This window comes from Dipodomys spectabilis, unplaced genomic scaffold (genome assembly GCF_019054845.1).
Source record: "Dipodomys spectabilis isolate Male_0828 unplaced genomic scaffold, ASM1905484v1 ptg000087l, whole genome shotgun sequence".
Lineage (NCBI taxonomy): Eukaryota > Metazoa > Chordata > Mammalia > Rodentia > Heteromyidae > Dipodomys > Dipodomys spectabilis.
Window position 1 is genome coordinate 364,196 of NW_024870764.1, and position 25,528 is coordinate 389,723.

Here is a 25,528-nt window from a genome sequence, read left to right on the forward strand (position 1 = left end):
AATAGGCTTAAAAAATGGTAAGAGTAGCTGGGTTCTGGTGGCTCATGCTTGTAATCCTACCTACACAGGGGCTGAGATCTGAGGATTGCAGTTCAAAGCTACCCCGGGCAGGAAAGTCCATGAGATACTTATCTCCAACTAACTACCAGAAAATTGGAAGTGGCGCTGTGGCTCAAAGTGGTAGAGCACTAACACTGAACAAAAGAAAGCCGAGGAACAATGCCCAGGCCCTAAGTTCAAATCCTACAACTGACAAAAAATATAGTAAGGGAGGCTGGGAAGGTGGCTCAGTGGTAGAGCACTTGCCTTGCATGCCTGAGGCCCTGGGTTTGATTCCCCAGCACCACATAAGCAAAAAGAAAAAAAGCCAGAAGTGGCGCTGTGGCTCAAGTGGTAGAGTGCTAGCCTTGAGCTGAAGAGCTGAGAGGCAGCGCCCAGGCATAGAGTTCAGGCCCCACAACTGGACCTCCCAAAAAAATAGTAAGGGTAAACAGAGGGAAAGGTAGGGATTAACTATAGAGTAAGGGAAGCTTTCTGGGGCAATAAGAATATTATTCTGGGGACTGGGAAGATGGCTCAGTGGTAGAGTGCTTGCCTTGCATGCATGAGGCCTTGGGTTTGATTCCTCAGCACCACATAAGCAGAAAAAGCCAGAAGTGGCCCTGTGGCTCAAGTGGTAGAGCACTAGCTTTGAGCTGAAGAGCTGAGGGGCAGTGCCCAGGCCCAGAGTTTAGGTCCCACGACCCAAAAAAACCCCAAAAATAAAAAAACAAAAAAAAGAATATTATTCTGTTTCAGTTAGAGTCTTTATTTGCACAGGTATATATACTATCAAAAATCAACAACTGAGGGGCTGGGAATGTGGCTTAGTGGTAGAGTGCTTGCCTGGCATGCATGAAGCCCTGGGTTCGATTTTTCAGGGCCTCATAAACATAAAAAGGCAGAAGTGGTGCTATGGCTCAAGAGCAAAAGAAGGGCTAGGCGCCGGTGGCTCATGCCTGTAATCCTAGCTACTCAGGAAGCTGAGATCTGAGGATCATGGTTCAAAGCCAGCTGGGGCAGGAAAGTCTGTGAAAATCTTATCTCCAATAAACCACCAGAAAACCGGTAGTGGTGTTGTAGCTCAAGTGGTAGAGCACTAGCCTTAAGCTTTAGAACTGAGGGACAAGGTTCAGGCCCAGAGTTCAAACCCCACAACTGACAAAAAAAAAAAGAGCAAAAGAAGCTCAAGAGCAAGAAGCTCAGGGACAGTGCCCAGGCCCTGAGTTCAAACTCCAGGAATGGCAAAACAAAACAAAAAAATCAACAACTGAGTTGGCCACTGGTGGCTCATGCCTTTAGTATTAGCTACTCAGAAGGCTGAGATCTGAGGATCTCAAAGTCATCCTGGGCAGAAAAATCCTGGAGACTGTCATCTTTCAGTTAACCAAGAAAAAGCCAGAAATGGAGCTGTGGCTCAAGTAGTAGAGAACCAGCTTTGAGTGGAAAAAGCCAAGTAATCTTGGGAGACCTTGACTTTACATCCCAGTACATCTCCCCCCACCCCCCCCCCCCACCCCGCTCCCTCACACACAGACACAGACACAAATCATCTAATGAACTGGATGTGGTGGCTCATGCCTGTAATGCCAGCTACTCAGGGAGGCTGGGATAGGACAAAAAAAATCCAGTGTTACAGTTAAGATTTGTGCACTTTATCCTACCATATTGAATTCAAAGTCTTTACTATCTTTTTTTTTAAAATTGGTCATGGGCTTTGAACTCTGTGCTGGGCGCTGTCCCTCAGCTCTTCAGCTCAAGGCTAGCACTCTACCATTTGAGCCACAGCGCCACTTTCGATTTTCTGGTGGTTAACTGGAGATAAGAGTCTCATGGACTTTCCTGCCTGGGCTGGCTTTGAACGGCCATCCTCAGAGCTCAGCCTCCTGAGTAGCTAGGATTACAGGTATGAGCCACTGGTGCCGGGTTTTTTTTTTTTTCCAGTCCTGGGGCTTGAACTCAGGGCCTGGGCACTCTCCTTGAGCTGCTTTTGCTCATGACTAGCACTCTACCATGTGCGCCACAGCACCATTTCTGGCCTTTTTTGTTTATGTGGTACTGAGGAACTGAACCCAGGCATGTTAGTCAAGCACTCTACAACTAAGCCATATTCCCAGCCCAGTTCAAAGTTTTTGTTGTGGTTTTTCTGAGGATTTCAGTTCAAAGCAAGTCCAGGCAGGAAAGTCCGTAAGACTCTTATGTCCAATTAACCACCAGAAAACTGGAAGTGGTGCTGTGGCTCAAAGTGGTAGATTGCTAGCCTTGAGTGAAGAAGCTCAGGGACAGCGCCCAGGCCACAGAGTTCAATCCCCATGACTGACCAAAAAAAAAAAAAAAGGAAACATAAGGTACTTTCTTGGGTGGGGCAAAAGGTGGGATTGCAATACCCATATGTTGGCGATTCCGCTATGCTTCTTAAGAAGTATCTGCCTGTTCCATGCTTTCCTATACCTCTTCAATGCTAAGGACTCACTAGCTTTCTCTTAAAGCCTCATTCTCTCAGTAGTCTCATAGGACTATACCAAACAAATCATATTTTTTATGAATTTCCTGTCCTATGTTGGTGAATAGGGCCATGGTACAACTAATGGACCAATCAAAAACAGAACATCTCAGCTTACTTTTCTTGTTCCCTAATTCAACTCCATTTAGTCATTAGCCCATATAAGTGTCTCTTGGTTTTGGGTGGCTTTGGCTCATACCTGTAATCCTAGCCACACAGGAGGCTGACATCTGCGAATCAGGATTTGAAGCCAGTCTGGGCAGGAAAGTGTGAGATACTTATCTCCAATTAATTAAAATTTGGAAGCAGAGATATGCTTCAAGTGCTAGAGTGCTAGCCTTGAGTGACAAAAGCAAAGGGACAGCACCCAGGCCCTGAGTTCAAGCCCCAGTACCAGCACACATACATATAAGTGTCTCTTTAATGTTCATCTGACTGTTGGCATTTATCTTTTTTTTTTTTCTGGTCATGGGGCTTGAACTCTGGGCCTGAGCACTGTCCCTCAGCTTTTCAGCTCAAGGCTAGTGCTCTACCACTTGAGCTATAGCACCACTTCCGGTTTTCTGGTGGTTTATTGGAGATAAGAGTTTCTCAGATTTTCCTGCCTGGGCTGGCTTTGAACCGTGATCCTCAGATCTCAGCAGCCTAAGTAGTTAGGATTACAAGTGTGAGCCACTGGTGCCCGGCTGTTGGCATTTATCTTAATTCATTCAGGCCTCTATCTTCATCTTTCTTCTACATTGCTGTCATCGTTCTAGAAATCCAATATTACCCTTTTGGAGCTGCTGACAAAATGGCTTGCTAAACTGAGAGTCCTTGAGGCCCATGCTAAATCCTTTCTTTTTTCTTTCAGTTGTGGGGCTCTTTTGCTCTTTTACTGAAGGCCAGTGCTTTACCACTTTGAGCCACAGCACCACAACTGGTGGTTAATTGGAGATAGGAGTCTCAATAACTTTTCTGCCTGGGCTGGCTTTGAAATATGATCCTCAGATCTCAGCCTCCTGAGTAGCTAGGAGTATAGATGTGAGCCATCAGTGCCCAGCCCAAGGTATGTCTGGCTCACCTTCAACTTCAGAGTTGCATTAATATATATATGTCCCCGAGACCAACCTGCGACTTGGATGGGGGCAGATGCCATGTGCTCCCTCTCCTGGGGAGATAATGGCCCTCTAATAAACCTTATGTTTCTCCTGTGCTGCCTGCCTCCGTGTGGTCCTCTGGGAGGGTCCTAAAGGATCCTTTCATATGGTGCTGTGACCCGGATATGTTCCCCGGTGGATTTGCTCTCCCCTCCACTTCGGATGGGGGTCTGACCAGGTGCCCTGGGACCTAGCCTACAATCTTACAATACTGTTGCCCAGGGACCACCAAGGTAACTTTCTCCTGCCTGAGCACTCTACCTCCTGCCCATCCAACACCAGCTAATTCCTTCCTGCTCCAGAGTAAGTGACCAGAAGACTGGAGATCTGGTCCTCCACCATGTTAAGGCCTCGTGGGCCTTGGTAGGCTGCTGAGCCCCCATAGTAAGACCACATGGGCTTTGGTAGGCTGCTGAGGCCCCGTATTAAAGCCTTCTGGGCCTTAGTGGGCTACTGAGCCCCTATCAGAAGATGCTTGGCAGCAAGTTCTGGTTCCAGTGGTCACCTACTATGGGAAGGACACAACTAAATTTCTTTACAGTCAGATTTGGCCCCAAATTTATAACTCCACTTCTGCGAGTACTCAGGCAAGTAAAACTTTCTCTCTTCCTCTTCTCTCTGCCCCCTCCCTCCCTCTATAGATTGCTCTCTTCCTCATTCTCCCTCCCTCCCTCTCTTGCTCTCTCTTGGTCTCCCTAAACTGCCTGCCTGTCAGGAAACAGTTGAGCATAGCTTCAGGTAACCTCTCTCTTCTTCCAACTAAAGGTACTGGGTGGGATAAATTTTACTCCCACATTCTTCAACAAAAGGCAAATATACCTACTAGCAAGCAAGCCCTGGAAAAATGTTATTCATGAAGCATTCCTGATTTTTGATACAGAGAATATTAGCATGGCCTCTGTGCAAGGATGACAAACAAGCCCAGCTAAGCAAATTTGTTTAAAAGTTTGTCTTAGATTGGCAAAAATATCTCTTGCCACTAAAAATTCAGGAAAATGTAGGCGGGTATTCATTTTGCACACTTTAAGATCTTTGTGTACAAGAAAGTTATGTCTACCCCTGCTTTCACTGTATTTGATGTCGGTATAATTTGTGGAGGGGAAGGGGAAAAACAAGTCGTTTAAATAAGGATACAGGTGGACCTGTTGCAACAATGAGAAGTACAAGTTGTCATGTCGAAAACGAACTTTATAACTTTGGTGGGGGGGGGAGGATTGGGTGGGGGGGTGGGGGGAGGCTGGGAAGGGATGGGAAGTGTAAACAAAGGAGGAGGCTACAATGCTTGATAAGAAATGTACTCACTATCTTGCCCATGTAATTGTAACCCTCTGTATAGTATTTTCACAATAAAAAATAAATAAACAATATTAACCACAAAAAAAGAATGTTATGTCTATGTAAATGGTTAAAAAACTCCCAAGATTATTGCATTGTTTTAAAGAGGAACTTTAGGAAGTGGTGCTGTGACTCAAGTGGTAGAGCACTAGCCTTAAGCTGAAGAGCTGAAGGACAGCGCCCAGGCCCAGAGTTCAAGCCCATGACCGATCAAAAAAAAAGTATACGAAAAAAGAGGAACTTTAGCTAAGTTACTGTTCTGCTTGCTAAAAGGTCTTTAACCAGTATGTGTAGAGATTTTGCAGGTATACAGCAGGAAGTGTGACAATGCTGGGAGATGCCACAGCCTAGCCCAGACCCTGGCCTTGCTCTATCACATATGACCATAGCCTGCTGATTTGGGGTGAAAAGCATAGCCACTTCAGATCCACTGAAGCTCACACCTTTACATCGTCCTGATTTGTTTGTGTTCCTTTCCACCTGTCAGTAATGTTAATCCCCACAAGTCAGACCAAAATGTGATTTTATTTCTGTGATAGTGGATAGTAAAAAGGTAAGGTTGTAAAATGCAGGGAGTTTAAATCCCCTGTATATGCTATTTATAGTAGCCTCTGACTGGTCACTCCCAACCAGTCCAGTATGCTATCCCCTACCCAGTTGCCAAAAATCCCTAGACACTCCCTTCCTGACCCCAGTACAATGATTCCTCCTTCCCTGTAAAGGGCCACAACTGGACTTATGCTCCAAATGGAGCTTTTCTGGCCCTAGGCCAATGTGTGTTCTATGTGATTCTTGTTAACTGACCTTGTCACCTTGTCAGCTTTTTGCCTGACCTTTCCAAGTTTCTTTTAACAGGATACTAGCCCCCCAACCAGGACATCACCTGGGAATAAGTCAAGGCCATCTTGTTACTATAGGCAACTGGAGACCTCACTTACACTACCCTGCGCAGACCTGGACCCTAAAAACCCCAGCTCCAGGGACTCCTCAACGTCCCCAGGCCAGCAGGAAGTAGCCAAAAGAGCCCATGACACCTGTGAGCTATGATAACTATTGTCATGGAAAAGATGAGGACCTTTACCAACCATCAAGCATAGTCAAGGATGGTACCCAGCTGAACAACAAATCAGAGACCTCTGAATGCTTCACCCCTTTACAGCAGGAAGTAGCTTCAGAAGAAACAACCTCCACCCTTACCCCCGGGCCTGGTACCCCCCCCCCCTTTTTTTTTTATTAAACAACGAAGTGGGGAATGTTAGTATTATCCCACCTTTGGTCCTCAGCTCCACCCAGATCTGAGCTCCTCCCTGCCCTGGAGTACCATCCCTACAGCTGGCCCCTCTCTCTTTTCACCCAGACCCACCCATGCACGCACTTTTGCCCTTACTTCCCCTGAGACGGACAGGTGACTTGGATGGGGGCAGATGCCATGTGCTCCCTCTCCTGGGGAGATATGGCCCCTCGAATAAACCTTATGTTTCTCCTGAAAAAAAAATATGTTGTTCAAGTATCTTTGAAATTGGATCTGACTGTGTCAAAACAGTCAAGCTCCTGGGTTCAAGTGTCCTTCTGCCTCAGTCTCCCATGTGCTGGGAATATAGGTGCACATCACCATACTTGACTAGCTTTTACTCTTTTTTGTGGTACTGGAGTTTGAACTCAAGGCTTCACCTTTGTTGTTTTATTTTTCAGATAGGGTCTTGTGGTTTTACCTGGGGAGGGTCTTATAGGTAAACCTACTTATACTTCCCAGTGTAGTGGGATGCCTGCCACTACAGCCAGTTTACTGAGATGAGATCTTGCTAACTTTTTGCATGGACTGTCCTTGAACCCTGGTGTTCTCCATCTCCAAATCTTAAGTAGCAAGGATTTGATGCAAAAGCCACTGTGTGTGTGTGTGTGTGTGTGTGTGTGTGTGTGTGCGCGCGCGCGCGCGCGCGCGCACATGCGTCTGTGTGTGTGCTGTTCTGTTGCTGGGGTTTAAACTCAAGGGTCTGGGTATTGTCCCTTAGTCTTTTTTTTGCTGAAGGCTGGTGCTCTACCACTTGAGATACACATCCACTTTTGGACTTTGTCTTGTTTATTTGAGATAAAAGTCTTACATGTCTGTTTGCTTGGGGTAGTTGCAAACTTTGGTCCTCAGATCTTATCCTTCTGAGTAGCTAGTGTTACAGGTGTGAGCCACTTCTTCTTCTTCTTCTTCTTATTTTTGGCGGTCGTGGTGCTTGAACTCTAGGCCTGGGCACTGTCCCTCAACTCTTCAGCTGAAGGCTAGTGCTCTACCATTTGAGCCACAGTGCCACTTCTGGTTTTCTGGTGGTTTATTGGAGATAAGAGTTTCATGGACTTTCCTGTCCGGGCTTGCTTTGAACCTCGATTCTCAGATCTCGCCTCCTGAGTAGCTAGGATTACAGGCATGAGCCACTAGCACCTGGCTTAGAGCCATTTATTTTTATTTTTTTGGCCAGTACTGTGTCTTGAATTCAGGGTCTGGGCACTGACCCTGAGTTTCTTTTCTCTCAAGACTAGCACTCTATCGCTTGAGCCAACACCACTTCTGTTCTTTTGTGTTTATGTGGTACTGAGGAATCGAACCCAGGGCTTCATGCATGATAGAAATGCACTCTAACACTAAGCCACATTCCCAACCTTTATTTTTATTTTTGCTGGTCCTGCAGCTTGAATTCAGTGCTGGGCCCATCCCCTTCTTACAAAATTGCAGTATGTTTTATTGTTCTATTTTCATATATGCAAATCAACTACAATAACCCTATTCATCCTGATTTACCTTCTAGTGTCTTTTTAGAATCCCCAAACTTCAGGTTTAAAATGGTGCATAGGGGGCTGGGAAAGTGGCTCAGTGGTAGAGCGTTTGCCTTACATGCATGAGGCCCTGGGTTCGATTCCTCAGCACCACATAAGCAAAAAAGAAAAAAGCCGGAAGTGGCACTATGGCTCAAGTGGTAGAGCGCTAGCCTTGAGCTGAAGAGCTGAGGGGACAGTGCCCAGGCCCAGAGTTCAGGCCCCATGACCGGATCCCCCCCTCAAAAAATAAAAAAAAATAAAATGGTGCATAGGCTGCTTAGGGAGGTGGGTTTTCTGTGTGTGTGCATGCATATGTGTGTGCATGTGTGTGCACATGGGTATGTATGTGTGTGTGTGTGAGTGTATGTATGTGATACGGGAGATCAAACATAGTTCTTGGCTCAAGCTAGGCAAGTTCTCTATTTTTAGGCTCCTTACATAGTGAGGGGTATTTGAAAATGCAACTTGTATATGCTGGGGACAGAGTTGGAGATAGTATCTGAGTACCCTGCAATAATTATTTATTTCAGCTTCTAATAGAGTTGAGCCTATGATATTTTGGGGGGCGTGTATTCATCTTGGGGCTTGAACTCAGGGCCTGAGTGCTGTAGTTCAGGGCCTGAGTGCTGTTTCTGAGCTTTTATGCTCAAGGCTAGCACTCTACAACTTGAGCCACACTTCCATTTCTAACTTTTTGGTGCTTAATTGGAGGTAAGAGTCTCATGGATTTCCTGACCAGGTTAGGTCCGAACTGGGATCCTCAGATCTCAGTGTTTTGAGTAGCTAGGATTACAGGTGTGAGCTACCAGCACCTGGCTGGGGCTAGAATTTTAAAATACTTTCCAAAAACAGGGGCAAACCCATTGTTAATTTAGGAGTAAATTGTGAGGCTAGGTGCCACAAGTTACAGGTTGACACAGATAATCTCAGTTACTCAGGAGGAAAAGGAGGATCATGGTTTGAGGCTAGCCCAGGCAAAAAGTTAGTACAACCTGATTTCAACCAGTAAACTGGGCATAATGGTGTGGGTCAGTGTCTCAGTTGTATAGAAGGCATTGGTGGAGGATAGCAGTCTAAGGCTGGTCCCAGGTAAAATATCAAAACAAATCTGCTGGGCACCAGTTGCTCATTTCTGTAATCCTAGCTACACAAAAGGCTGAAACCTGAAGGTTCATAATTGGAAGCCTGGGCAGAAAAGTTCATGAGACTCTATCTCCAATTTATCATAAAAAGCTGGGCTAGATGGCCTGGGAAGGTGGCTCATTGGTAGAGTGCTTGCCTTGCATGCATGAGGCCCTGGGTTCGATTCCTCAGCACCACATAAGCAGAAACAGCCGAATGGTGCTATGGCTCAAGTGGTAGAGTGCTAGCCTTTAGCTGAAGAGCTGAGGATAGTGCCCAGGCCGAGTTCAGGCCCATGACCAAAAAAAATAATATAAAACAAAAATCTGGGCTAGAAGCATGGCTCAAGTGGTAAAGTATCACCCATGAGTGGGATAAAACTAAGAGAGCTTGAGGCCCTCAGTTCAAGGCTCAGTACTGGTATAAAAAGTTGCTCAACATTTACCCAAACGATCACAGCCCCCAGGCCCAGAGTTCAAGCCCAATGATGGACCAAAAAAAAAAAAATTCCACTATAGTTCTTTGTACTTTCTGTAATAGAAAATAAAAAATTATATTTAGTGATGAGTGTTTTGCATCTTTCTTACTTTGAAGCTGTAAGTTTCTAAAGCATATTATTAATTTATTAACTTAATCTTTTCATCTAAGTTCTTTTTTTTTTTTTGCCAGTCCTGGGGCTTTAACTCAGGGCCTGGGCACTATCCCTGAGCTTCTTTTGTTCAAGGCTAGCATTCTACCACTTGAGTCACACTAGCTTTTTCTGTTTATGTGGTAGTGAGGTATAGAACTCAAGGCTTCATGCATGCTAGGAAAGCACTCTGCCATTAAGCCACATTTCCAAGCCTCATCTAAGTTTATAAAGTTAGTTAGGATCTGAAAATTTCAGTCTTAGACAACACGAAAGATAAGAATTTTATTAAATTAAGCCCTTTGAAAGGACATCTGGACATTGTTACTGTCATTATGTATGAATCATGTATAATCATTATGGTTTTTGTTGTTGTAGTTTTTTTCCTAGTCCTAGGGCTTGAATTCCAGGCCTGGGCGCTGTTCCTGTGATTTTGTGCTCAAGGCTAATGCTCTACCACTTGAGCCACAGCGCCATTTCTGGCGTTTTCTCTGCTTAGGTGGTACTGAGGAATTGAACTCAGGGCTTCATACATGCTAGGCAAGCACTCTACCACTAAGCCACATTCCCAACTTTGGTATTATTTTTATTTATTTATTTGTGCTGATATGATCCAGGCTGGCTGGGGAGAAACATGACAGCTAGTCACAAAATAAAGAAAAATAAAAGGAGATAGGGCTGTTGTGTGGCTCAAATGGTAGAACGATAACTTCTCAAATGTGAGGCTCTGAGTTAAGACCCCAGAATTGCCTAAACAAAACTATGTTATTAGTCGGGTGCTGGTGTCTCATGCCTGTAATCCTAGCTACTCAGGAGGCAGGAAAGTCCATGAGACTCCTATCTCCAATAAACTACTCAGAAAACTGGAAGTGACGTTGTGGCTCAAGTGGTAGAGTGCTAGGCTTGAGCTGAAGAGCTGAGGAACAGCATTCAGGCCCAGAGTTCAAGCCCCATGACTGAAAAACAAAACAAAAACAACTATGTTATTAGAAGCTGGGGATGGTGGCATATACCTGCAATTCCAGAATGGAAAGGATCTTGAACTTGAGGTCAACTTGTATTATGTAGTGAGTTTCAGCCCAATATGGAAACGTACTTAAGACCCTTTCTCAGAAATAAACAGTAGCCTGGAAGCTAGTGGCTTGCACCTGAAAGCTACTCCGTGAGCTGAGATCCAAAGATCACAGTTTGAAGCCAGCCTGGCAGGAAAGACCATGAGACTTTTATCTCCAATTAATCACCAAAAAGTTGGAAATGTAGTTGTGGCTCAATTGGTAGGACACCATCCTTGAATGAAAAAAGCTGAGGACCAGTGCCAAGGCCCTAGCCTCAGTACTAGTGCACACACACACACAAAGGGTGAAGGTACAAAACCAGCTTATTATAGCCCAGATGGGCCTTCAGGAATAAGGAAATGTTCTTGAAAGAGTAAGCAGCACTTGGTTTTGTGTCCAGTGTATACATTTTCTTTTACTCCTTTGACAGATTACTACCAATTTAATTGGTTTAAAACAATACAAATCTGGCCTGGATTACAGGTAGCTCACAGGAGGTTACTCAGGAGACAGAGATCTGCCATGGTTCAAAGATAACCTTGGCAGCAGATTCTATGAGACTCTGATCTCCAATTAACCACCAAAAAAGCTGGAAGTGTGTCTCAAGTGGTAGAGCACTAGCCCTAAGCAAACACTCAGAGACAGTGACCAGGTCCTGAGTTCAAGCCTCAGTAATGGCATAAAAAACCCATACAAAGCCGGGCGCTGGTGGCTCACACCTGTAATCCTAGCTACTCAGGAGGCTGAGATCTGAGGATCGCGGTTCAAAGCCAGCCCGGGCAGGAGAGACCGTGAGACTCTTATCTCCAATAAACCACCAGAAAACCGGAAGTGGCGCTGTAGCTCAAGTGGTAGAGTGCTCGCCTTGAGCTGAAGAGCTGAGGGACAGCGCCCAGGCCCAGAGTTCAAGCCCCACGACAGACAAAAAAAACAAAAAACAAAAAAACAAACCCATACAAATCTATTCTCTTATAGTTTGGGAGGTCAGAAGTCTAAAATCACAGTATGGGCATTGTTGAGTTCTTTCTGGAAACATCTTGGTAGGATGTGTTTGTTTTTTTAGTTTTTGGTGGCTATTGGCTCTAGGTTCTTCACACTGCTCCAATCTCTTGCTTCTATAGTCTTATCTCAGTGACTTGCATCTTTCTGACTCCTTCTAAGTACCCTGGTTATTACATTGGCTGGGCCTAATTATACAAGATAACCTTTGGACTCACAGCTATTGACTTTAATTTTGTTTGCAAAGTTCCTTTAACTCTGCAAGGTAAATAAACTTCACAGATGTGGATGTCTTTTTTATTTCTTTTTTTATTTTTATTTTACATTTTATTTATTATTTTTATTTTTTATTTCTTTTATCTATTATAAGTGGGGCCTGAACTCTGGGCCTGGGCGTTGTCCCTCAGCTCTCAGCTCTTCAGCTTAAGGATAGCACTTCCGGCTTTTTTCTTTTTGCTTATGTGGTGCTGAGGAATCGAACCCAGGGCCTCAGGCATGCAAGGTAAGCGCTCTCTCTACCACTGAGCCAACTTCCTAGCCCCACAGATGTGGATGTCTTTGGGGAACCATGGCTTAGATTTCAATAGCCAGTTTACAGGTTGGACAAGCTATGGAGAAGGCAAGTCCACTAGGACTTAGATCTATGGAATATGTTAGTTTAGATTGCCTACATTTGTATAGCTCATACTGTTTTTTTTTTTTGGGTCCGGTCGTGGGGCCTGAACTCTGGGTCTGGGCGCTGTCCCTCAGCTCTTCAGCTCAAGGCTAGCGCTCTACCACTTGAGCCACAGCGCCACTTCCGGCTTTTTTCTTTTTGCTTATGTGGTGCTGAGGAATCAAACCCAGGGCCTCAGGCATGCAAGGCAAGTGCTCTACCACTGAGCCACCTTCCCAGCCCCGCTTATACTGTTCTTTAGATGTGAGCCTCTCAGCAGTTGGCCTTTATGCAACTAAATTTGGCTTAATGGTAGGGATTAAGTTGTACCAAATCCATGATTTCTTTGGAGAGAACCTGAGAAAGATTGCTGAGAGAGGGAGCTATGCACACAGAGTCAGCAAAGTGAACAACAGTATGAGTTGTATAGGTGACAGATTCTAATCCTGACTGCTGTATACTAAGTGTAGGGCACTGAGTCTCTTAAATATTTGGCTTCGGTTGTCACATGACAAATGGAGTTAACAATGTCATCTCCACAGGGTTATCATGAGAAATTGGGAATAGTTAAGGGCCTGGCACAGAATAAGGGCTCCATGAATATCAGAGTTCGTATGTGTGTGTGTGTGTGTGTGTATGCCTGGGCTCACATGTGTGCATGTGCACGAATGTACGCACTATTACTGAGGCTTGAACTCAGGGCCTTGTGCTCTTGCTTACCTTTTTTTTTTTTTTTTTTTGGTCGTGGGGCTTGAAATTTGGGCTCAGGCGCTGTCTCTGCACTCTTCAGCTCAAGGCGAGCGCTCTACCGCTTGAGCTATAGCACCACTTCCAGTTTTCTAGTGTTTATTGGAGATAAGAGTCACATGGACTTTCCTGCCCTGGCTGGCTTAGAACCTTGATCCTCAGATCTCAACCTCCTGTGTAGCCAGGATTACAGGCGTGAGCTACCAGTGCCTGGATCTTGCTTATCTTTTTTGTTCAACTTTGGCACTCTACTTCTTGAGCCACAACTCCACTTCCTGGTTTTAAATTTCTTGAAGGCTTGACTGCTTCCAAGCAGTCCTACCAAGCTTGTCCTACCAAGTATTTTGATCTTGGTTGTGTTCTTAAGAGGGCTGTCCTTGAGCTTTCTTGCTTGAGGCTACTGCTCCATGTGAGCCACAGTTTCACTTCTGGCTTTTTTTTTTTTTTTGTGCTTGCCACAACTGGCTTGGAACTTTGATTCTAAGATCTCAGCCTGCTGAGTAGATAGGATTGCAAGTGTGAACCACTGATCTCAGCCTAAGTAGCTGTCTTGAAAGTGACCTTTAGTCTGGTCTTTGCCTATGTGTTACAGTCCATCTTTGAGAACTGGAGGACAAGACAACTGCACAAATTCTGGCCCAGAGACTGCAGACAGCCGTGTTCGACTTTCCTCATGCCTACCCATGGCTATGCAGTCAGCAAATATGACAACCAACAGCAGCTTTGTGTATACCACCATTGGGGTTACCCTTCCAGCTACTCCTGCAGAACTGGGAGGGACAAGAACTTAACCAGAAATCCTAGTTTGCAGAGTAGACGTGAGTTTAGGGTGACAAAAGAAAATGTTAGTAGTACCCTGGTGTCTATGGTAGGCTCTTTTTTTTAACTGTCATGGGACTTGAACTTGGGGCCTGGGTGCTGTCTCTGAGCTCTTTTGCTCAAGGTTAGCATCTACCACTTTTAGCCATAGCACCACTTCCTGCTTTTTGGTAGTTAGTTACAGGTAAGAATCTCAAGCTCTTTCCTGCCTGGACTGGACTGGCTTCCAACTAATATCCTCAGGTCTCAGCCTCCTGAGTAAGTAGGATTATAGGCATGAGCCATGGGTGTCTGGCCTATGACAGGCTTATCCAAACCAGGAATAGTAATTTTTCTCCCATTAAGTAGTTGAAAGATCTAAAATAGTTAACTGTCCAACTGGAGGTTTTTTGAGGGTGAAGTGATTAACTCAATGCAATTTGTGTTTCTCCAAATTTCAACAATTTAGAGTGGAGTTTTCTTTTCAATTATGTGGGAAATGACTAAAATGAGATGCATGATTTGTACATGTGCTGAGTAGGTCATTTTGCAAATGCTCTCACTCTAGCCATCCCATCTTTCCATAATTTTTTTTTCTTTTGGTGAGGGTCCTGGGGCTTGAACTCTGGGCCTGGGCACTGTCTCTGAGCTCTTCAGCTCAAGGCTAGTGTTCTACTAAGTCAAAGAGCCACTTCTGGTTTTCTGGCGGGCTTTTCTGCCTGGGCTGGCTTTGAAATGCGATCCAGATCTCAGCCTCTTAAGATCACAGACATGAGCCACTGGTATCTGGCATGCCACTGAAAGCTCTTACTCAAGGCTAGTGCAGACCGCTTAAGCCACAGTTCAATTTCTGGCTTTATTCCCCCTTTAATAGTTTTTTGGTGATAGAATCTCATGGACATTCCTGCTCAGGCTGGCTTTGAACTGTGATCCTCAGATCTCAGCCTCCTGAGTAGCTATGAGTACAGTTAGGCATGAGCCACTTTCAGGGCCTGGGCACTGTCCCTGAGCTGCTTCTGTTCTACCACTTGAGCATCAGCGCCACTTCTGGCTTTTTCTGTTTATGTGGTAAGGAGGAATCAAACCCTGTGCTTAGGCAAGCACCCTACCACCAAGCCACATTCCCAACTCCGTTTCTTTTTTTGTTGTTGTTGGTTGTTCATGGGGCTTGAACACAGGGCCTGGTGTTGTTCCTGAGCATTTTTGCTCAAGGGTAGCACTCTACCATTTCGAGCCCCAGCTCCACTTTCAGTTTCCTGGTGGTTAACTGGAGATAAGTTTCACTGAGTTTCCTGCCCTGGCTGGCTTTGTACCATGATCCTAAGATCTCAGCCTTCTGAGCAGCTAGGATTACAGGTATAAGCCACCAGTATTTAGCACTAGCTTTTCGTTTGTTGGTTGTGGGGCTGGACCTGGGCTCTGTCCCTGAGCTCTTCAGCTCAAGGCTAGCAAGCACTACCACTTAAGCCACAGCACCACTTCTGGTTTTCTGGTGGTTTATTGGAGACTAGAGTCTCACAGACTTTACTGTCCAAGCTGGCTTTGAAGCACAGTCCTCAGATCTCAGCCTTCTGAGTGTTAGGATTACAGGCGTGAGCCTGGCTTCACTAGCTTGTTTTAAGGACTAATCATTGATCATATATGAAATGGAAAAAGGATGAAAGGAGTAGTGTGGGGGAGGGAAGGACCCTCAAAGTTTGGGATGGTCAGGCCCTGAGAAATGTTCACAGCTCAATCCACCTAAACAAGATGAGAAGGCTGGAATTTATCAAGATGATTAATGTATTTAGGAAGCATGAAGTCTAAGAATTTAGCAACAATGAAAAAGCAAAAGATAGGGTTTTGGATTTGTGAGCTTCCTTAACTCCACTTTTATTTTGTTGGTAGTGGGGCTTGGAACTCTGGGACTGGGTACTGTTCCTCAGCTCTTCAGCTCAAGACAAGCACTCTACCACTTGAGCCACAGCGCCACTTCTGTTTTCTGGTGGTTTACTAGAGTCACGAACAGTAGCTATAATTACAGGTGTGAGCCACTGGTGCCCAGCTAACTCGACTCATTTTTTAAGGACAATGATCCTCACATCTTTTGGCAATACAATCTGTTCCAATCTATGAGGAAAAAAATCGATGGTACTCTAGAAGCCTCAAAGCTCTGCATAGGACTTACAACCCCAAGAGGTAGGTCTTTATTTTATCACAAACTAAAAGTTACTTTAAGAATGACCCATTACAACAATGGGATGTACAAGATCCTATATTGAAAAATGAACTTTACAATTTAGGTGGGGGTGGGAGGATGAGGGAGTTTAGTTGAGGAGGTGGGAGGGAAGGGATGGTAGGGGAAAAACAGAGGAGGCAACAATGCTTGATAAGAAATGTACTCATTACCTTGCTCATGTAACTGTAACCCCTCTGTAAAAACTTATTTAAAAAAGATATATGACAATCTCATCAGCACAAATGAAAAAAAAAGAATATTAATATGTATCGGCTAGGAAGGCGACTGAGTGGTAGAGTGCTTGCCTAGCATGCATGAAGCCCTGGGTTCAATTCCTCAGTACCAAATACACAGAAACAGCCAGAAGTGATACTGTGGCCGAAATGGTAGAGTGCTAGCCTTGAGCAAAAGAGCCTCAGGGACAGTGCCCAGGCCCTGAGTTCAAGCACCAGGACTGGAAAAAATGTTAACAGCTGGGTGCTGGTGGCTCACACCTGTAATCCTAGCTACTCAAAAGGCTGAGATCTGAGGATCATGGTTCAAAGCCAGCCTGGGCAGGAAAGTCTGTGAGACTTTGATCTTCCATGAATCACTCAAAAAACTGTTAGTGACACTATGTCTCAAGTGGTAGAGTGTTAGCCTTGATCTGAATTGCTGAGGGGCAGTGCCCAGGCCAAGTTCAAGGCCCACGACCAACAAAAAAACTAATATACACCAAGTGCTGGTGGCTCATGCCTGTAATACTAGCTAATTAGGAGGCTGATATCTGAGGACCAATTAACCACCAGCAAACTAGAAATTGGTGGCTCAAAGTGGTAGAGTGCTAGCCTTGCACAAAAAGAGCTCAGGGACAGCTCCCAGGCCTCAAGTTCAAGCACCATGTTTCACAAATATATATACATATATGACACTTTTCTTTTTTTTTTTTGGGTCCGGTCGTGGGGCCTGAACTCTGGGCCTGGGCGCTGTCCCTCAGCTCTTCAGCTCAAGGCTAGCGCTCTACCACTTGAGCCACAACGCCACTTCTGGCTTTTTTCTTTTTGCTTATGTGGTGCTGAGGAATCGAACCCAGGGCCTCAGGCATGCAAGGCAAGCGCTCTACCACTGAGCCATCTTCCCAGCCCCCATGACACTTTTCACAAAACCTGCAAATAGTCAGTTAGGGACAAAATAGCTAATAGTCATATTAAGGCTGATGAAAAGGTAATTAATTAAATTGGTTATGATTAGTTTTTTTTTTCCTGCTCTATCACTTGAGCCACAGCACCATTTCTGGCTTTTTCTGCTTATGTAGTGCTGAGGAATCGAACCCAGGGCCTCATGCATGCAAGGCAAGCACTCTACCACTGAGCTACCTTCCAAGCCCATCCCAGCAGTTTTTGTTGGCTAGTTATACCCAACAACCTGTAGTTTTACTTCTTCAGAATAAGCTACTAGAACCAGATAATATTCACCTGTAGGGAAGAGAAGAAAAAGGGGAGAAAGCTTTCATCAGTATTGATTTAACCAATGACTTTCACAAGTTCATTCTGCTAACATGATGAAAATGTTTATGTTACCCTCTGAGTATCTCCCATATCACATAACCCTAATTTTATTATATGTATAGAACTCCAAATGGAACAAACACTGTAAAGAATACTTACTTACATGATCCTCAATTTACTGAACTTTCTGAGCCTTGTCACTTTAGCTAGGACACATCTCTCTGGTGATTCTTTTTGACGACTCTAAGGTCTTTATCTTCTCAGCCTGATGAAATAATAGTTTCTGGGTAAAGTCCAAATAAGTACCTAGAATGTTCCTTGGCCCCCTGTATTGACACGAATCATGAATCTTTTTTTTTTTTTGCTTGTTAGAGATAGGGTCTAGGTATATAGCTCAGCTAGCCTTTAACTAACAATCCTCCTATGTCAGCCTTCTGAGTGTTGGGATTACAGGTGTGTGCCACTATAATCAGTATGGGCTTTTCAACATTCAATTCCGTTGTTTCTAAACACTCAATCCCTCCTCTTCATTTCTCTCCCCATCATTAATTCGTTTTGCTTAGTGAATATAATTGTAAGTATACAAGGAACACATTAAGATTTTCTTAAAACAAGTATGCTAAAATAAAAAAATGCCATGCAGACAGTAGTTATTTTCATAATTTAATGAAAAAGTATTGGTAAAAAGGTGACTTTGAAAACAGATTGTATTTATCTTGAAAAACCAGACTTTCTAAGATAAAAAATTAATAGAGGCAAGAGGTAATACTTCAAACAAAATGTAGCAAATGCAATCTGGGGCAGTTGAAATGTATACAATGGAAGGCTCCTTCATTTATTTAGAAAAATGCTGCAAAAATATTATTACTATATTTCCCTGATTGAAATGATAGTTTCCCATGGCATTGCATATGGAAAGTGGCTGAAGTATATTGTTCCCATTTGCTTTCTCTTCCATGCACAGAAAATGGAAAGGCATGACAGGATGAATATAAAATCCTGTATTGGCCTCTAACACCAAGAGGCCTTTTCAATTCTCTTATAATTCTCTTATAATTTTGTTACCATGAAAGTGTCAAATTTTTATGCACAGAAGCTTCATCAGGTGTAAGGGCAAGTTCTCTCCATTTTTCCATTCAAACGCTCTACATCACACGTCATGGCATATTCACACTTGTACATAGGCACAGAAGAAACATTCTGAAGACAGCCAAGCAACATGTAAAATACAGAAGTTTCCAGAAAGGGAGAAAAGCACAAGAAACTTTTCTTGACAAAGTCAGAACAAAAGTGGGGTGAAGCAAAGTGCATTGAGTTTTCTGTAGCCACCAAACCAGCGTAGGCTTCACTCACTGGCACCTTATCAGAGCCGGGCTATTTCACCAGTACAAAACTTTAGAAATTGAAAATGGCCTCTTCTGTTTGAAAATTGTTACTACATTTTTCCAAGCTAGAAAAAAGAGAATATTGATTTAAGGCTAACAACAAGAGAGCTGAGCATCCCAGTTTGCTTCACATTTTAAAACTGGTATTTTGCCTTCTTTTCAAAATGGAAGCAAACGTGTTTCACCCCTTCCCCTGAAGTGTAATTATTCTCTTCCTCTAGAAAGAAGGAACCAAGGCTGAGAGTTTTGGAGGAGGGTATACAAACAACCTGTGAAAAATGGCTCTAGCCTTTTTGTTTGGAAAATTGCCTTGGATTCAAAATGGACACAAAGCTAAATTATATGCATGTGATAAACACATGACTTAAATTCTGTTTGAAAATAAAAATCTGTTTCAAAATTAAAGCAAATAAGAATACTTAACCTCTGTGCGCTTCATTATATTTTCCTTATACCTCAATAAAATTTCTTATAAACATTAAAGCAGGAATACAAAAACTGTCAGCCAAACTCATTTGAAAACAACATGAAAACCCTGATCTGGTACAAATATCCCAGAAATGATCTCACTTTGGGAAAGACTCTGGGATTCTTCGAAAATCCCTAAACAGAGAACCAGAGCATTTTCCTTGGAAGTAGTACATGTGTACTTTTGTAAACACTATTACAAGTTAGCCTTTTATGCTTGTTAGCTGGGTAAAAGAATTATGAGTATGTCCCCAACAAGCAGGTCTAAGAACAGGCACTGGACACTTCAAGCATTAGGAGAACTGACTGGTAAGTTATGATTCTGTCAAAGAAACTCCACCTAGCCAGAAGCAAAGGAAGAGGGTAGTGAGCTTGACAGTATCTGACAGATAATCTCTCCCAGTCTCTCCCTTGAGACACCAGTATTAGAAACTTTCCAGAGACTGGAGCTCTGGGAATTATATTGTAGTTTCAAATAGTAAGTAGATTTAGTGTCTGATAATCATGGTCTCTTGTAAACCATTAGCAATGTAAGGACCCTTAATACATAAACAGAGACCATTAGCAATGTAAGGACCCTTAATACATACTTAGCAGTATGTTAATGTAACTGGAAAGCAGTCCCTGAGCATTCACTGAACAAGTAACTCTGGACCTAGCTGTTTCCAAACAACCCCTGACAAACCAACTTCCAGACATAATCTGTAATTCTTACTATATACTTGTAAAAATTAAGACTTGAAACCTTTTCAAATACTGCAATTCAATTTACTGTGGAAAAAATTCCCTTTTACTGTATTTCCTCCTAATATATGCCAGAATCCTTTGGTGTTTGGATTTGTCCCAGTAACTGGGGCAAATATTGGACCACTGGCAGTTTCTAATCATCTCTGCATTGAACCATGGGGAAGAGGATGTACCTCGCTTTCCCTATGGAAATCCTGTTCAGAATCCTGAGGAGGGCTTTCCTTGTCTGAGCTATCTTTGTTTACAAGGTCTTTTTCCTTACTTCCATCACTTTCGCTCTCAGAATCACTCAGTTCCAAATCTGGGCAATAACCATCGGTCTCTGGATATGCAGCTTTCTCAGAGGATCGCCTGAGAAGCTGCCTACCCCGGAACTGATCTTTAGGATTTATACTCTTAGTTGGTTTCACATAGCATTGGGGGCCCTCAGTGCTCCTTCTCCATTTTTTGGTTGTTTCTTTAAAGGATCTGAACTTTTCCAAAGTTGATTTTCTAAAGCTACTCTGACCAGCTAAGTGGGAGCCTACCATGGGCTCCTGGTTACCGAGTATCTCACTAGCACTAGCTTCCTGGATGACATTCAAAGGCAGATTGTCCTCAAGGCCATTTGACTTGGCAGACTTGGGGCTAGGCTCACTATTTCCACTGTTGGCACGAGACTGTCCATAGAGGACAGCCTCAAAGACTGGAGACTTCTCCATTTCCACTGATGGCCCATGAGAAAACTCAGAAGATGGAGATTTCTGAGTAGGACTGGGACTGTTGGCTTCATTCTGAGAGTGGTTGAGGCTGTCGAGCAAACAGTTTTTCTTGCTTTCTAGTGGAGGCATTGAATATGATTTCACTTGCAGGTCCAGTGGCACTTCAGGCACCTGTAGGCTTCTTTTACTGAGAGTAAGCAAGCCACTGCTAGGGGAGCAGGGTCGATGATCAGTCTCTATGGTGCCATTTCTGCAATCTTCTGGTATTGGTCTGGCCCCCGACTTTAAGGCAACTTTTGATGGTGAGGAAAATAGTGCGTTCTCCAGTGCATTTGTCAAAGGAGATCCTGAGATGGAAAAGAATGATTTATCAACTGATAATAGTTTATGTGCTTGTGGCAGAGGGAGCTGATGGATCCACTCTTACTAGTGCTTACCAAAGACCTATCATTGATATGTAAGTACATCATGGTGTAAGTGGTGAGAGCAGCACTAGAGGATGGGGCTAAGGGTGATAATCTTAGTAGTGCCACTCTGTTCCATGGCTCCCAACTTCCTAACCTCTCTTTTCCCTGTCTGTAAAAGGATTACAAAGACTAGTATGCTACTCCTTGTACCCCTAGTCTGCCTCCTTCCCCTACAGACACAAGGTCACTAGCAGCAGATTGATGTGACTTTTTTTTTTTTGTCGGTCGTGGGGCTTGAACTCTGGGCCTGAGCGCTGTCCCTCAGCTCTTTAGCTCAAGGCGAGCGCTCTACCACTTGAGCTACAGCGCCACTTCCGGTTTTCTGGTGGTTTATTGGAGATAGGAGTCTCACGGTCTCTCCTGCCCGGGCTGGCTTTGAACCGCGATCCTCAGATCTCAGCCTCCTGAGTAGCTAGGATTACAGGCATGAGCCACCAGCGCTCGGCTACTAGCAGCAGATTGAAATTGACACTGTCTACTTGTGTGTCTTGGTTTGTGCAAGCATCGGTAATCCATGGCACTGCTAAAGACATGCCTTGAACATGGACATCTCAGATCATATCCCTCCCTTCTCTCCTGGCCTTCCTCATAAATGCAGCAAAGGTTTTGGTCAGGAAGAGTACATTTATGTTGTAACCTGTCATTAGAAGTGGGTGGTAGATGGGCTGGGAAGGTAGCTCAGTGGTAGAGTGCTTGCCTTGCATGCATGAGGCCCTGGGTTCGATTCCTCAGTACTTACATAAGCAGAAAAAGCCAGAAGTGACACTGTGGCTCAAGTGGTAGAACACTTGCCTTCAGTTGAAGACTGAGGGACAGCACTCAAGCCCAATGACAAAAAAAGTGGGTGGTTCCTAAGAAGTTTAGGCTCTTAACCTGTAACAATATCCTGACTACAAGTTGCCATGATAGTGGTTACAGGGAGGTTCTAATGTAAGAATCAGAAAAGAATGACAATATTCCCACCTTTGGCCAGTTCCCTGGCTATGTCTCCACATGATCATAAGTCTTTATTATGTTGAACACTTCCAAATTAAAAAGGTACCCCATGGGCAGTGTGTGAGACCCACAGCCCCCATTTCTGCCACCTCTTGATGTTGCCAGCCATTCGGAGGCTATGACTTCTACAATTACAAAACAAAGGGCTAGAATCAATCTCTTCAGCACACAGGGGCTTTTCCTTGCTGTTCTTTGGTTCTTCTTGCTTTGCTAGTCACATTGTCCTGTAATGCTATCACTGTCTCCTGCTATACCACTTTGCTTCCACCTGTTACCACATACAAATATCCCACAACCTCATTTGGCTGGCCCCTGACAAGAGCTGATTCTGAATACCTATCTCAGTGACCCCTAGTGGCCCAGGTTGTTACCTATCTGTGTTAAATAAGAAGCAGGGAGGCTACAGGTATTACTGAATATGACTGTCATTATTCCAGCTAGGCTTGCATAGTTTAGATCTTAGTCCCTAGTAGGTGCTCAACAAATGTTAATGAATAAATGAAAAAATAAGGCACATTTCTCTTAACTTCTGGCCAAGATTTTATAGACTACTGGTGAATAACCCTGGAATTAAATGCTTTATGGGAACTGAGATTCAATCTTATCATATTATTATTAGAACCGCATCCCTATTTCTGGATTTTTTATGGTTAACTGGAGATGTCATAAACTTTCCTGCCTGGGCTGGCTTTGAACCACTATCCTCAAGACCTCAGCCATCTGAGTAGCTAGGATTACAGATGGGATCTTCTAATCTATAGAGATTTTTTTTTTGCCAGTCTTGGAGCTTGAACTCAGGGCCTGGGCTCTGTCCTTGAGTTTCTTGTGCTCAAGGCCAGCACTCTACCACTGGAGCCACAGTGCCACTTCTGGCCTTTTCTGGAATAGAAACCAGGGCTTCATGCATGCTAGGCAAGCACTCTACCACTAATATACATTCCCAGCCCATATTGAGATTATCTTAATGAATTAGATCATTACAGAATAATTTCATGGCTCCAATTAAAGGCCTCAAACATATGTTTGGGGTTTAGACACTTGCAATTTTCAAGCCTATCCTGAGATTTCTGGCCTCATGAGATAACATGAGCCATGTTCATATCAGGACTGGACTGAAGCAAATGAAATATCTGACAAGAACTTTAAAATACTTTGTGGAACATTTGACATAATTAAATTGTTAAAAAGCATGAAACCAGAGTCTATATATTTGCTAGGACAATTATAACACACAGGTTACCTGTAGCAATTTCGTCGTGCATAATCTGGGCTTGCAAGTTGAAGATCTGCTCCTGTAACTTGTTCTGAGAGAGTTTCAGCTTCTCTCTTCTGCTTATCATGTAGCACAGATTTCGGACCTAAAAGCCCAATCCCCAGAAAATAGATGTTTGTCATGGTAACAAAATTTGACAGTTAAAATTGTTTATCTAAAATGAAGATGACTAAGGTTGAAGTAGAGGATGGGTAAGAATGATGACTGGATTCAAGAGCCATACAGTGAGAGAATTCCACAGGAATTTTTGTAGCCATTATGGGTCATTAATTCCATATTAATCAGTAGCAAAAGCAAAATGCTCCAATGCTGCCTTCCGCAGTCTGTTTTTCCCCCCACCCCAGCAACTTTGAGGTTTGAACTCAGGGCCATATACTTACTAGACAAGCATTCTACTACTTGAGCCACTCCCTCTGGTCATTTTTATTCTAAGCTATTTTCAGATAGGGTTTTCATGCTTTTTGCCTGGGGCTAGACTTGGACCATGATCCTAACTATCTATGCCTCCTGTGTAGCTGGGATTTCAGACATGTACCATCATTACTAGTGTGTTGAAATGGGGTCTCAGTTTTTTTCCCCCAGACTAGCCCTCTCAATCTCTGGGGCTTCCTGAGTAGCTGGTAGTATAGGTGTAAGCCACTGTGCCCAACTTTAAAAATCTATTCTTTTTGTGGTGTTATGAGCTTAATAATTACATGCACAATCAGAATGGGAAGAATGTCTATTGATTTAACCTTCCCTTTCAGTCCCGAGTACAAATGATGGAAGTAAAAGAGAAAAGTCTGCTTCTAAGATTCAAAGTAGTTTCTTTTTTTGGCTCCACTTCGGTTTTAGTGGAAAATTGGAGTTAAGAGTCTCATGGACTTTCCTGCTAAGGCTGGCTCTGAACTGCGATTCTCAGATCTCAGCCTCCTCAGTAGAAAGTGGCTTTTTTGCTCATATCTTCAGCTTAATCAAGTTTCCACAGTCACCAGGGGCAAAACTTCTTCTCTCACACCCCTCACCTGTTCTGTGATCTAGTTTATGCTTCTGTAAATGGGGGTGGTTAAGTGTTTCTTTCCTTAAGTAAGTTAGGATTAAAAGAGTATTTATAAAATGTTTAGAAGAGTGTTGGTAACAACAGCAGTTAACAACAGCAACTCTATGTGTATCTTAAAATTTTTCATATCTCACTGGGATAAAATGAGGGAAAGGGTGACACTGTTCAAATATAAATGTACTTGGGTTGGGAGTGCCTGCCTAGTATGCATGAAGCCCTGGGTTGGATTCCTCAGTACCACATAAACACAAAAGGCCAGAAACAGTGCTGGCTCAAGTGGCAGAGTGCTATCCTTGAGGGAAAAAAAAAAGCTCAGGGTCAGTGCCCAGGCTCTGAGTTCAAGCCACAGGACAGGCAAAAAATATCTTTTTAAGATCTCATAGTTTAGCCGGGCGCTGATGGCTCACGCCTATAATCCTAACTACTCAGGAGGCTGAGATCTGAGGATAATGGTTCAAAGCCAGCCCAGGCAAGAAAGTCCATGAGACTCCTATCTCCAATAAACCACTAGAAAACAGGAAGTGTCGCTGTGGCTCAAGTGGTAGAGCACTCACCTTGAGCTGCAGAGCACAGGGACAGTGCTCAAGCCCAGAGTTCAAGCCCCACGACCGACAAAAAAAAAAAAAAAAATCATAGTTTTTGGAGTTTTGGTAGCAGAAGGGAAATCCCCCACCACCAAGCCATTTCTATAACTGCATAATCAACATAAATATTCTCCAGAATAAAAAATAGCAACTAGTTTACCTTTGAACTCCTATAGCACCTAACTTAGTGGATACTTGAAGAATATATCCTGAGTTAAATTATCTGGTGGTGTGGTTGTCAACCTGATGTGCTTTTGACTGCCAGGGCTTGCAGAACTCTGGACTTGTCATTAGCTGTGGGTCATACAACTCTGTGTGGAATGGAGGAGGCCAGCAAT

General features: G+C 43.7%; 1 protein-coding gene and 1 pseudogene across 1 annotated transcript in view; one reads left to right on the forward strand and one right to left on the reverse strand.

The window, feature by feature from the left end:
- The first annotated feature begins 4,525 nt into the window (after positions 1-4,525).
- LOC122111760 lies at positions 4,526-4,620 on the forward strand (annotated as a pseudogene).
- Positions 4,621-18,217: 13,597 nt separating this feature from the next.
- Positions 18,218-25,528, reverse strand: part of Jade3 (jade family PHD finger 3) — a 106,771-nt gene continuing 99,460 nt past the window's right edge. Inside the window, exons 11-12 of the mRNA XM_042684484.1 lie at positions 23,535-23,652; positions 18,218-21,178 (exon numbers count right to left, since the gene is read on the reverse strand). Coding sequence (XP_042540418.1) covers positions 20,268-21,178; positions 23,535-23,652 — 1,029 coding nt within the window. The 3' untranslated portion in view covers positions 18,218-20,267. The remainder of the gene's footprint in view (positions 21,179-23,534; positions 23,653-25,528) is intronic.